The following is a 13,474-nucleotide window of genomic DNA, read 5'->3' on the forward strand; positions in this document are numbered from 1 at the left end:
TAATGTACTTTTTTTTTCAAAACTGCCTTACAGAGCATGTTTGTGTAGTTAAGGTGAGGCAACAAATTTTTGTCAGATGTCTTAAGTTGTTTCCAATAGTTAAGTCTTCTCAGGCCTTGCAAATGTGTGAACAACTATAACTGACTTTCCCTGTGCAAGTTCTTAATGCTTTATGTTGTTACCTTCAAAAAACCACTGGTTTTCTGCTGGGGGCAGATGGGGAAAGGTTTCTTGTAGGCTCTGGTGAGTGTTCCCGTTATTCATCTCTTCCAGCTCTGCTGCTGCCTGTGTGAATTCACAGCCTGGCTTGTAAACTCGAACCCTCGACAGGAGGGTTGAGCGGAGGGGCTGAAGGGTAAGCTGGGAACCTGGACGGCAGACACGCGTTGCTTGTCTCGGCTGCCAGGATGGTGGTCTCCATTGGTACAGCGATAGTACTGAATGCAAACCGCAGCTCACGATTGCTGCTGAGGTTTTTCTCTCCAGGGCAGCATGTTTGCGAGTGCTGGCTGGCCAGAACGCGGTGTCTCTTTGTCTAGTGAGAACGAACAGTGTTTGCCAGTCTTCTGCTCCAGTAACTGCGTTCCAGCACCGTGCTGATGATGCTGGCCCTGGGTATTTTGAGTGAGGAGGCCAGAAAAAACTTCGTTTATTGTTGGCTTTGTTCTTCAGTTTGTGGCCCTGCGTGACTGATCTTACCAAGTGCCTTCTTTGCTACAGAGGAAAACTGTAGAAACCCAACTTCCTACCTAGACTGCACTTTTGAAATAAAATCATTTCTTAGGTGCGTCTTTGCCTTTCCCAGGTGCTCCTGAACCCTTGTAAAGCTGTTATGCTCGCTGGTTCTGCTCTTCCCAGGAAGCTCTGAGTGCAATCGTTTTCAGCCTGCTAGATTCTGCAGAACTTTCTTCTTAAAAAGTGCCAGTTGCTAAATATTGAGTTCAAACCCACTGACAATACGCTTACTTTCCTTAATTACTTTCTTGGTAATTAAAGGTTGGTCCCCATTCTCCCAGGGTGGATCTTACTTGAGGACAGCTGAAACTGAGTAGGAGCAGGACTGGAGTTGATTTCGGTCTTACAGCACAGGACTGGTCTGTGCGCAAACTTTCAAGGCACTTCATAAAACTACATGCAGAAAACTGCTTGTAGCTGAGGCTGGTGAAAGCATCTTCCAGGACGTCCCTATACAACTCAGACTCAGTTTAAATTCTTACTGCTGACTTGCAAGAGCAGAGTTTTATAAAACCTTACTAGAGAGAGAAGCTTGTGTTTTGAAGGCACTGAACTGGCTCTGTAACCTCTTCAGCAAAGGGCAGTCAAACTTCTGCCTGTCAGTCTCTCAATCCTGACATGCACAGACACACACTCTCAGGTTTCCCCTTCTGCGGTAGTTCCACTGTGCACCTTAGATACTTGGTGTTTTGCTTGAAGATCGAGTAGTGGAGTTAAGTGTGTATCTGTTGTGCATCATGGTGATCCTAATCTCATTAGCTTTACTTTTGCATGTGTAAATATCCAATTAAGATACCAAGCCTGAATAATGGGAGAGAAATGTTTTTGTCAACTGAAGAAATTGGTAATACTGTCAAAAGAAAAATCAAAATAAATAACTGAGTCTGTGCTCAAAACCTGCCTTTGGTTATTGGACTGTGGTAATTGCAGCTTGCATAAATAGAAAACCTTATTTTGCAAATAAAACCCATGAAAGTTATTTTTCTTAAGGTTTGATCTGTGAAGCAATTTCCATGTTTAGCTTACTCACTGCTCCTTCAGCTTGAGATGAAAATATTTTTTCATGTCTGTCTAGTGCTTTATGCTAAAGGCAATAATGTGGGTCTAGCCCTCCCCTACACCCCTAAAAACTCCTGAATCATCAAAGAGCATTTATTAGTGATTAATGCGTCAAGAAAAACTGTTAGCATGGTAATAGTAGCACAGTGCCACTGGTAAAAACAGACCCAGAAATTTGATTAGTGTATGAGTATAGTTGTTTTTTCCCCCCCCCGCTCCTTTTGGAAACGGAAAAGCTCTTCTGCATCTTGTGCTGAGCTCATACTAAGTATTGATGAGGTGGGGAGGGAGAGGAGGATGTAGCTGGAAAAATCAGGTACAGGGTCTTGCTGAAGCATCAGGGTTGTTTGCGGTGTTGGGTCACTGGGATGTGTGTTCTTTTTTTTCTTTCTTTTCTTAGAAGTTGGTCCATTTATAGCAAGGTCTGAAGAAGAGTGAAGTTGGCAGTAGCCGTCACAATTGTACAATCTTTGAGGCTTTACTTTTCACTAAATGTCTGAAAAAAGACGTGGTGACTTTCTCAGGAGAAAACAACCATCCATATGCATTTTAGTGCAGTAACCAAGTATTGTTAGTGCTCAAAATAAAAATCTCTAAAGCTTAACCCATTAACCCATGCTGCTTGCTTTAAACTCTGGTTCTGTTTTGTAGCGCTTTAAATCCAGCAGATGCGTTTTGTGTTGGTCCTGCTCTGCTTTTCAGAAGCAGCTGGTGCATGGCAGTCGGCTTTCCTAGTGCTTGGGATTATGTTCAGCCAAAGTTTGTCAAACTTTGACATACTTCTATCACTTACCTCTTGAGTATCTAACAGATATCCTTATTTTCTACAGCTACTTCTTTTGAGCCCCAAATGGGACTAAATGCCACTGCATGTGTCTAAAGCAAACAACAGTGGCTTTCTCATGTTGAAAATTACATTTTATGTTGAACAAAAAACCCCAACCAAGGGGAAACGCCTTTCTCTTCACCCCAGTCATCTAGAAAGTGGCATAACTTTTGCTTTAGCTCTAACGTCATTAATTTTTTGCTATGCTCCCTGCCTTCATTTGCTGGCGTTGGTAAACTCATTTCAGTAAAAATGTTTCAATTTAGATCTTCCTAACTTTTTTTTTTTTAAGTTATCATTTACAAATGCAGAACCCAAAGAACAGACTTTAATACCTGAAAACTCTCTATAAACCGATAATTCCTTACTTAATAAATGTGCTGTTAGTTTTCTGATCCTTGAACTAAAGTGGCAGGAAAAAGGCACAGTGGTGATGTGAGGAGGAAGATGGGACAGCTGAGAGTGCTGTGAAGAGGCCTTTTGTTTTGCTGAATAGGGATATCCAGAAATAGGCACGTGTAGTTGTTTAGATGCACTGTGTTTAGCTTCCATTACTTTGTAACTCATAGAATCACCAGTGCTTTGTTCTCTCAAATGGGATTTAATTGCATCAGGGGCACTGAATTGGTGACTACTTGGCCAATGTGCCAAAATATATGAAAGCTTGCAAAACTTACTTTATTTCTTTTTCCTCTAAACAGAGCGTTTGCTGAAGATGACCTTGGAAGAAAGACGCAAAGAGTACTTAAGGGGCTACGTTGCATTGAAAAATATTCCAACGTGGATGGAAGACTTAAAAAGTAAGAACAAAAATGATGGTAATTAAAACAGGGGAATGTTTTTAAATGTAGACCATTCTGGTTTCTCAGTCTAAAGTTACTTTTAGGAGGGCCAAGACTCAGAATCCCCATTGTGGCAGCCTGACATGGGGACAAGAGCACTTTGGGGGTGAGGGGGAAACCCCAGCAAAATTCATTAAAGCCTCAGTGGTGTCTGCTAATTGTGCAAGTATCCCCAGACAGAGTCATAATAGTAGCGAAACCCTTAAGTGTGTAAAATCGCTATTCTCTGCATGAGTCTTACATTCCAGATACTCCACCAGTCAGCCATGCCTGATGAACTTTTTTCTTTGAAACTCACCAAGCAAAACAATATCGAGAATCTGGAAAAAATAGTGTTGTTCTGCTAGGTGGCTGAAAAGCAGAGGAGAATTGCACAAATTGGGTTGTTATCTGAAAATCCAGGAGCGGGAGAAGATTGGATTTGAAGCCTCTCTTGAAAACAGCATTTCTTATGGTCCTTTGTGCTTTCTTGGGCTGAGGAACATCAGCCTGGCCTGGATTGACTCCACTTCTCTTAGCATGTGTAGCGTTATGGTTATGATCGCCTGCAGAGTTGTCTAAATACTTGCAGTGAAAGCTGACCAAAAATGAGAGTCCGATTCACCGGGATAATTCTGCACGTAATTCTGTAACAGCGCATCTTCGTGTAGTTCTCTTTCATCCACAAAAGGGTGTGGAAGAAGAGGGACTTTTCTGGAGCTGGTTTCCTCCTCCTTTTTTCTTTGTGTGTCTTGTCATCTCACTCAGCTGAAGCTTGTGTTTTTTGGAGGAGGGTCTAACTATGAGACCTGAAGTGCTTCCTGCTTCTGCAGGTACATGACTAGTTTTCTGATGCTTCTGTTGTCATTAAGGGATAATACTGGCCTGTGTGAACAGGTGTGTAGAAGAATCTCGTGGCTGCAGATGAACATGATGAGGCCTGGAACTAATCAGCTGTTTTTAATAAAATGAGAAAGCTGCAACACTTTTTTAGTACAATCTGGAGGAGCTGACAGATTCGCAGATGCCGTTGTCATAAGCAAGTGCTGCGATCATCTACTCCCGAAAGCATCTTCAGTGACTTTTGAAGTGAAAATAACGTCAGTGGTGGCTGAGCAGTTGTGTTTCAGCAGTACACAGAGACCTCGTTCTCCCATTAGAGTGGGTCTTTGTATCTTACAATATCAAGAACCCTGTCCATCTAGAAAGCAAAGGCTGCATAGAATAAAAAAGATGACCTGGCTTATCCAAAGTTCACTTTGGTGGCCTGCAGTGCATGGGGATGTGCAGTATATCATGTGGTTTAACTGGGAGACTAAACTATGTTTTTATTCTAACTGCTCTCAGATTCTGTATAACATGCTAAGATTCACAGTTCTTGTATTACTTGGGCTGCTGAACCTGACAAGGTGTGGATTTAAGTTGTGATTGCTGTTACACTTCACGTAAGGAAAATGTCAGTGTGTAGTGTGCGGGTATTGAGTTGTGGCAGTGGTGAATTTATGTTCTTGTAGCTGCTCTTGTGTTCTTTCTGTTAGTACCCAGTACACTGCAAAAAGTGCTGGAAGGCAAAAGTGGAGCTGAAACACTTCTTCTCTGCTACTTGAAGCTTTTGTTATACTGTACATTCAGGAGAAAATATCCATAGTCACTTGTTTTCTTTGATGTGTTTGTTGTAAATAAGCCATGTGGAATAGTGAACTTCTAGGAGGTTAGATGCTGAGATGCTTCTATTTTTCAACTGATCAGTACAATTAAAAGAAATGTATATTAATGTGACTATTACTGCATCTGTTTCAAACTTTATTTCCCTTATACGTTGACCCCGCTCTGAAGGTATCAAGAGTGTGTAAGAACTGTCTTTCTGAGCTGAACAACTGAAAAATTAGAATTGAAGTTGCCTTGCTGATGAGAACTTCGCCTCTGAATGCTGGGACATACGGAGGGCAACTGATACAACCTAAATTACATTGTGGAGGTGTGATGAAATCGGTGGTGCCTTGATAGTGCCATGCCTGAGTTTTGCTGTTTTCTTCAAGTGAAAGGCTACTTTTTTGCAGTGACAAACTGAGGAGGTCTGAAGGGGTGGAAAAAAAGTTCTCTGTATGCTTGACAAGCCAAAAGAGCAACTGATGGGGAATGCGGAAAAAGTTCTTTACCATTTACTTCCGACACTGTATACAGTGGAAAAAAATGACAGCTTGATGAGTAAAGTGTGGAGTGGCTGTTCAAGAAGAGTGATGAGGAGAAATCAAGAAAGGAATTGAGAACAAATAGAGCGAAGCAGGTGCAATCAGTCAGCCGCTGGAGTAAGAAGCTTTAGGAGAAGGGGAGAGCATCTGGCTTGGCAACAGTCCCTGTAGATACTCAACTGGAGATTAAGGGTGTTCAGTGCTCCACAAATTTTTGTACTGACTGTTAGGAAAAATTGTGTGAAAAATACCATGTCTTTGTGGTACCCATTTTTAGATGCAAATGACTCGCTGGAGAATGTTAGGAGATTCCAGTTAGGCACACATTTTTGTTATATGGAAGTTTGACAGAAGATTCTTGGAAAGTCTGTGTGGAAGTGCTGAAACTGAGATGACTGAAGAAGTTCATGTTGGGAAGGAACCAGCCTGACCACCATAATACATCTGCATGCTCTATTGACAAGTTTGGAGAACATACCTTAGTTTGTGAAGGAAAGTGTTTTTTCCACACCCCTCCTTCTCCACCTCTTGGTGTGAAGTTGTGTACAGAACAAAATTCTGAAGAAAACCATAAAACTTGGTATAAGTTGATGTTGAAGTAAATTTGGACAAGGCTGGAAGCCTTTATAACAGAGGGATGCGTAACAATGTAAAGGCTTCTGAGGAGTGAAGTTAGGGAATTCTGAATGGCAGCTGATGGGGGTTTATATATATATATATATATATATATATATATATATAGCAGCAAAGGTGTTTGAAAACTTTCAGAAGTTGAAAGCAGCTGTGGATAGTTTTTGTCTTTGTTTTGCTTTGCTGTGTGTAAAACAAACCTGTGATTTTTGCAGGTGTCCTCATATGGCTAGTCATAAGAAATTAAGTTGGTGTGTGTGTTCTAGCCTGGAATTTGGTCAATATATCTGATAATTTTTGATTTTTTGGTGGGCATGGGGGGAGTGGCGCAGTGTGGAATGCAGGGACTAAGCCTGGTGCTGATGTGGGTATGTGCATTTCCAGAAGGACGGCGTTGTCAGTACACTGTGTTTTGGCGTCCAGCTTGCCAGGCTGCACAAGTGGCCTTCAGAGATCAAGTATCATAATATTGTCCCTTTTCTTTCTGCTCCTGTTATTGACCGGTGGTCCTCTTGAACATCGGAGAGGATGGTAGGGATGGAAAAAGAAAAATTGTTCTTGAAGTAGTTCTGTAAGTGTAAACTTCTTTTGTTTTAACCACGTTTATTAAGGAAATGAGGAGTTGTCTACTTTGGAAACAAAGAGTGAGCCTGACATATAGGGCTGGATATATACTGCAATCCATTGTTCCTCCAACTTCTTATCCTTCAGATATACCAAAGGCAGACACATCTCATCTGTTTTGTACTTTGAAGTAGAATTCCTCCCTGACAGTATGCAAATAATGGAATTGTTTTCTGAAGCTCCGGAATTTATATACCTTTATTTCAATGCTATGAATTTATGCCAGGCACTCATCCTGTACCGCAGTGGTAACTTATGTTTTGTGATGCTTGGTGAATAAAATGCCACCATGCAGTTGAATAACTAGAGTTGTTTTTTGAAGTTAAATACCTATATTAGCTTTTTCTTGGGTACACAGTTATTCCCAAAGATGTCTTTACTCTTCAGCGGGGAATGTGAGAGATGACTTCAGACAACGTTTTCTTGAAAGCTTTTTGAAAAATCAGGGTCTCGGGAATTCCGTTGTCACTGAGTTCTGTGTGTCACTGGTAGAAAAATGTTCTGTTGCACTAATGGGATAATTCAGAAAATGGAATAAATTATATAGTTTAACTCGAGGCAGCTGTCAGTCCTGCTGACTGTCACGGCCTCTGGGGTTCATTGGTGTAGCAGTGGTAGCAAGAAAACAGCAAATTCAGGTGATGGTTTAAAGAACTTTGCTAACGGTAAAAACTACTGTTGATTGGATGAAGATAAAATGGAAGACACAGTAACTGTTGAGTCTCTTATTGTCGTTCAAGATTAAATGACATGAAAGGTCTGCATTCTTTTTTTTAAGCAAGTCTTGAAGTATGTTTAGATGTTTTGGCAGCCTCTGGATTTTCTTAATCTGCTATATTTTTAGAAAAATGATATGGTTCAGACTATTCAAGTTAATCTACTTTAACACAGAGGGGTTTATGTACAATAGTAAGGTTTTGATTTAATTCTGTGTCTTTGTACTATGAATCTGTAGCTTTCTAAATATTCACAGTGAATTGACACAGGATTATAGTGTCAAAGCATCTGGATGAGCCACTTGAAGTGCTTCATGCTGGAAAGAAAATACATGGTAATAGTGAGCTCTGACCAGCATTTCTAGAGGTGGTTAACAAAACACAGGTAATTCTGGGTTCTTCAGAGCATCTCTGTGTGGCCCCATTAGATGTGAATATCTGTCCCGCAGGAACCAGAAACCAAGGTGGTGATCATCAAACAGCCTTTGGAAACTAATGTCACTACTAAGCTGTGGTGGAATTCTGCCAGATGTCTACAAGAGAGAAATAACACCTCTCTAAATCACTCATTATTTTCAGTGAGTTATACAGAACAAGGAATTATGTTCTACTAGAACATAAAGGTTGTCAAAAGTTGCCTGACGATCAATGAGTTCTGTCTGTAATAGCTACATGAAGCCACTACCATTCAAGACCATTCCTCCGCCAAAGAAACAAGCCCATCAGCTCACATTATCTCTTTTTTCTTATAGTGACTTTAACAACCATCTTTAAAACAGATTTGTAGCTGAGTGACAAGGAAGAAAGTAAATTGAGACATCTTAGTGTGATTCCTGCTGTCAGTCTAAGAAAATGGTGCTTTTGCTACTGGAACTGTTTGGTTAAGGTCACAGTGCAACTGTTTTTCCACAGACTTCATGTGGAAAACGGCAATAACTTGCGTGCCACAGTTCAGGGTGTCCTGCTCTTGGCCGTGGCCTTGAATGTGAGTTCCAGCTTTGCTGACAGTCAGTGCTGTGTTTAGTTTTGTCCTTACTTTTCATATATTGGCATGCTGTTCTGTTACTCATGCTGAACAGTTCATCATGAGGTTTAAGGTTAGGGAGCTGTGCCATTTAGATGCATGTGGAGATCACCGCCTATTAATTGCTGTGCGCAATAACTGGGGGAGGTCCGCTAAAAGACTAACAATGTGGCTTCTGTGAATTGTGTGACGATCATGGTAATGAAATATTTTTAATGCTTAGGAGATAATGTGATTTTTGTGGAAGTGGCTCATTTCTCTTGTCTGTCCACGTTATGCATGTATCAAGGAGGCGGCAAAGGACCTGGTTTGCTGTTGCTACCACTCCGTGTTTGCAGTTTAGTAGTCTGTTCTAAAGGTGTCTGGGGGGCTGTGTGCCCATGGCCTAACGCAGAGTGACTTCAAGACTGAGGTGGTTTGCGTTTGGCTGCCACAGATGTCAGAGGCTGCCAGAGCCATGGGGAGTAACCAGAGCGCTGTGTGCTCCGCTCGTCCCGGGCTCTTGGCTGCCCTTTGGGGATCTGTTCTGAACAGATGCAAAGTTGCAGAGTGGTGCAAATCTGACCGTGTGAGCTCCTGACCCTGCACACCTTTCTGTCTTGCTAAATATATACCTCAGCTATTCTTTTCCAAAGATAGCTCTGAAATGGGGAAGAACTCTGCAGGTGCAAGCTTCTTTGTGTTTAAACTGAGAAATAACCTTTTTTTTTGGGGGGGGTCTTTGTTTTTAGAGGCAAGTAGTCTTAACTAGTTGGTGGTATTCCTGATCTAAGTGGACAAAGCAGAGTGTTTATTACAGTGGGGGGACAAAACTACACTAAACAAAAAGAACCAATATGTATTCAATTGACTTTGTAATTCCCTGGTGAGCTGCATGCATATAACCTTTATAGGATGGATTAGCTGTCAAAAAAATGAATGCTTGCATTACAGTGTTCTTTAAAGTGTTTTGGGAAAAAACAGAAAAATCTTGCTTTCAGCAAGTGTGAGAGGTGATTATTAAAAAGTAAAAAAAATCAACTCTGTCTATATAGATTAAGAACACATAATCCAGTGTGGCTAATCCTCTCTCTAAGGAAGTAAATCACTTGTCTTTGATGTAATTAAGATGATGACTTCTTTTTAAGCTACTGTCCCATGATTTTTTTAACAAGTTAACTTCCACACAGCATGAAGCTTATACAGGTCCTTGATAGAGTTATCGTTTTGCAGCCTTTCTGCGTGCAGCTAAGAGAACTCTCTGATCTCAAGTGGCAGCCAGTTCCTCAAGGGGCAAGGGTTAACTGTAGGAAACGATGCTGCTCTCGGCAATAAATTAATATCGTTATTGAAGCTCTGCAAGCTCTCAGCATGTTTTAGAGAGTGATAGTAGGTGCAGATGCAAAGGGAAGTTAAGCACATCTTTGCCAGAAAGAATATTTCTAATGTGTTTGTGGTAATATGAGTTTTGGCCAGATTTATAACACCTAACCTTCTGTTCCTTGCAGTATGATAAACAAATTTTTGTTGCTACTGAACATCACTGTGCACTGATGTTTTCTACAGAGGTCCTGAAGGAAGTTCGAACCGGAGCTGAAGTCCAGAGGACACAGTGTGCTGTCAGCTCGTGGCCTTGTCCAGAGTGTAAGAACAGCGGCTTCAGCAGCAGTGACGCTGTAAGCCAGAATGTGCTGTTCCTCAGAAATCGCTGAGAAAATGTGGAGTTTCTCAGGTTCTAGCCTGGACTTGTCTCATAGTCAAGACGCCTAAGGGAAAGGAGAACAACAGTAACTTTTTTGAATGAGAGAGTTTAATACATGCAGGGGAAAAGTAATGGGTTATACATCTTGGTTTCCAGTAATTTGTGTTTATGCGTATGTCTGTCTTTTATTATTATTTCCCCCTCCCTTTTTTGCTGTATAAAGGCTGAGCTCCTATTGAGCATGGGGGATTGCAAGATCAAATCCCCAAATAAATTTCTTGCTCTACAAAGGCAGTTCAGTAAGTCATCTCGTTTTGCTCAGTATGGTAGCTTGGCTAAAGGTATCAGCTATAATTTATGATGGATTGTGGCATCTGTTCTCACACTCTTTTGCAGACAGATGTGAGCCAATGTGCCAGCCTGACTAGCAGCCATGTGTCTATGATTAGGTTGAGGCCAAGATCAAGCTGTTAAATTGTACCCTTGCCGTGGCTTACTAGTGTAGACCTGATGCTCTGTCGACTGGCTGCATGACTCTATGATATCTTCAAATGTAGGTGGAAAAAGCTGATGTCCTGCAGAAGACTGGGAGCATCTCTTGATAAGACAGTAAGAGACTGGTATGCCTTGTCTTAATTTGCTGTAGCTTAGATGTCACAGACATTTATGAAGGTGCTGAACTATTGCTTCAATGGGGATTTGCTGTTTGGGGCTAATAATAATTAGTGATCACACAGGGCAGGCCTATCAGCTGCTGTTCTCTGGATGTGGGAGGCTTGCATCAAGTTTGAAAGTTAATCATCATGTAAGGACACTGGTTTTACTCCTTAATAAGGTCGGGGGATCACTGATGCAGTTTGAGCTCATTGAGCTCTCTGGATCATATTAACCAACTTTCACGCATAGCTGCATTTGCTTCATGCACAATTAAACACTTGATTACACATGTGTTAAGAACCCTATCAGTGAAAACCAGATGAGCTTGGTTTCCCTTTGTCAGTTCACCAGGGCTGAAGTGCTCACCACATAGAAGTGTCTCCAACAATCCAGCTTATGTCTGAAAAAGTTGTTGCAGTGCTCCCTATGTGAAGTGATGTGTGGCTTTCTCTGTGAGAGGGCATCTACCTAATCTGCTGTTGGAAAATCCAGTTGATACAGAATCCTCAGCCCTGTAGGAAGTGCTGTGTACAGACATGTTTGTTACGATGCACAGGAAATGTTATTTTGCACTGGAGAGAAGGCTTAACAATCCGGTTTATATTTACATTTCTACCTTGCACAGCCTTAAAAACCATTGAAACTATGATTTTTATATGTGGCTCCATTTCACTAAGAAATATTTCTTATTTGAATGGTGGGGGAGAGGGAAGCATAGTGTTTGTACACAGAAAAGGTACTGGGACTTGCAGCTGTTGTGTGTTGACTTGGCATCTTTGCAGAAGTGTGTATCACAAGGGCCTTTACCGAAGTTGCCAGATGGGTTCTTTTGTGGACTGGATGCTATAGAATGCACATCTTGCACATTGAATCCTCTCAGCCTTCTGCTGGTATAGCCAGTACATTTATTTCTGAAAGTGTAAGTAGTTCTCTACATGTACCTTTGCACTAATAGCATCTCTAGCAGTTCATGGTCAAACACTGAGTTAGAAAAGAGTGCTCTATAGTTTACTAAGATGATCCTGTCCAAAAGACTCAGTAATGCAGATACGAAGGAAGTGTAGAACTGGTTGCACATCTGTCTTGCTTTAAAATGTCTACCTGCCTTATCCTGCCCTTTGCTTCTTCACAGAGGCTTGTTTATTCAAATTTTGTTCGTCTTTTTGTTACTGATGGTTAGTCTGTAAAGGTCTTGTAGGTTATTTGTTTTTCATTTGCTGCACAAGTACAACTTGAAGTTAAACCCTCATTGGATTTGTTCCTGTAGGCTTAATGTAGTATTTTCTGTATGAATAAGGTACTCTTTAAAAAAGGTGCTGCTCTCACACAAACATATTGTGTGTTGCAGTGCTGCCCGTTTGTGGGAATAGTTAATGAATCTATATTAACTGAAAGCAAACACCAGATTTTTGTAACTGTTATGGATCAGTTACATTTAAGGCAAAAGAAGAGTTCGTTGTTGTTGGGTTTTTTGTTGTTGTTGTTTCTTTTTTTTTTTTGTTTCCCCCACTTTCTGCATTGCTATCAGAGTTTTTACAGGAGAAGGTTTGTAAGTGTATTGCAAATAATTAAATCCAGTGGTGCACGCCAACATGTCTATGTTGACTTAAGGGCTTTGAGAGTTGTTGTGTCTTTTATTTCCAGATAGACATGGAGGATAAGATAGAGCTAAATCCTTCTCCTGACTGCTAGTGGGTTTGTAACTGCTTGTGAGTTTGTATTACTTTGTGTTTTTTCAAGTCCTTAGTGTAAGCAAGTGTGACTCACAACACTAGTGGGTCTTGGTGGAGACCTCTTCAAATATTGAAGACTTTCTTCTGTACCTCGCTGTTTGGATTTGGAGCCCCGTTGTTTATGAGGGTAACAAATTACATGTGGTATCGCGGGGAGTCGGGAAGGGGAAATGCTGCAAGGTAAGCACTACCCACCAAGCAGAAAACGTTCTTTTGTACTTGCATAAAAACTGACATATCTGTCCCCTGGTACTAGAAAACTAAAGTTCCTGTTCCCATCTGGCAAGCAGTCATCACTATATCTCATGCAGAGAAGTTCTTGAATGACAATGCCATGAAATATTTGCTGACAGTTTTGCAGAAGTTTCATAGTTTGCTGGTGGTAACTTTTTATTTCCAAGCTCCACAATAAGTCCTACAAAAGGCTGTAATGCTGGAGAAGCTGTTGCTTAGCAATGGTGTAGGGATTTCAAAAAGCAGAGAATGTAGAGTAAAAATTGTCTGACTGCTTAGTAAGCTAGTGAATGAAAGCTGGTGAATTTGTGGTTTCTCACTATAGACTTGTTTTAATTCTGCTTGAAGCTGTGTGTGCTGTGCACACCTATTAAAGTGGGTTTTCACTTCTTGGTAAATAAAATAGGTGATGCTGAAGACTGAACACCTAGTTGCTCGTGAAGAGATGTTTTTTCCATCCTGTTTCTAAAGCTTAGTGTTGGAATACTGTGCTGCTGGTAAAGTGAGTCTTGGATGAAGGGTCATGGTTATCCCAGGAGGTA

The 13,474-nt window shown here is 41.1% G+C and overlaps 1 protein-coding gene across 4 annotated transcripts in view; it reads left to right on the top strand.

The window, feature by feature from the left end:
* MACROD2 (mono-ADP ribosylhydrolase 2) overlaps positions 1–13,474 on the top strand; it is a gene marked incomplete at its 3' end in the record, with an annotated part of 876,609 nt that overhangs the window by 1,183 nt on the left and 861,952 nt on the right. For all 4 annotated transcript variants that reach the window (XR_014183592.1, XM_082048203.1, XM_082048204.1 and 1 more), the window contains exon 2: positions 3,322–3,420. Coding sequence is in view for 3 of the 4 variants with exons in the window: in XM_082048203.1 (XP_081904329.1) it covers positions 3,322–3,420 (99 nt within the window). The remainder of the gene's footprint in view (positions 1–3,321; positions 3,421–13,474) is intronic.

Source organism: Streptopelia decaocto, assembly GCF_964273445.1.
Source record: "Streptopelia decaocto genome assembly, chromosome: 3".
Classification (NCBI taxonomy): Eukaryota; Metazoa; Chordata; class Aves; order Columbiformes; family Columbidae; genus Streptopelia; species Streptopelia decaocto.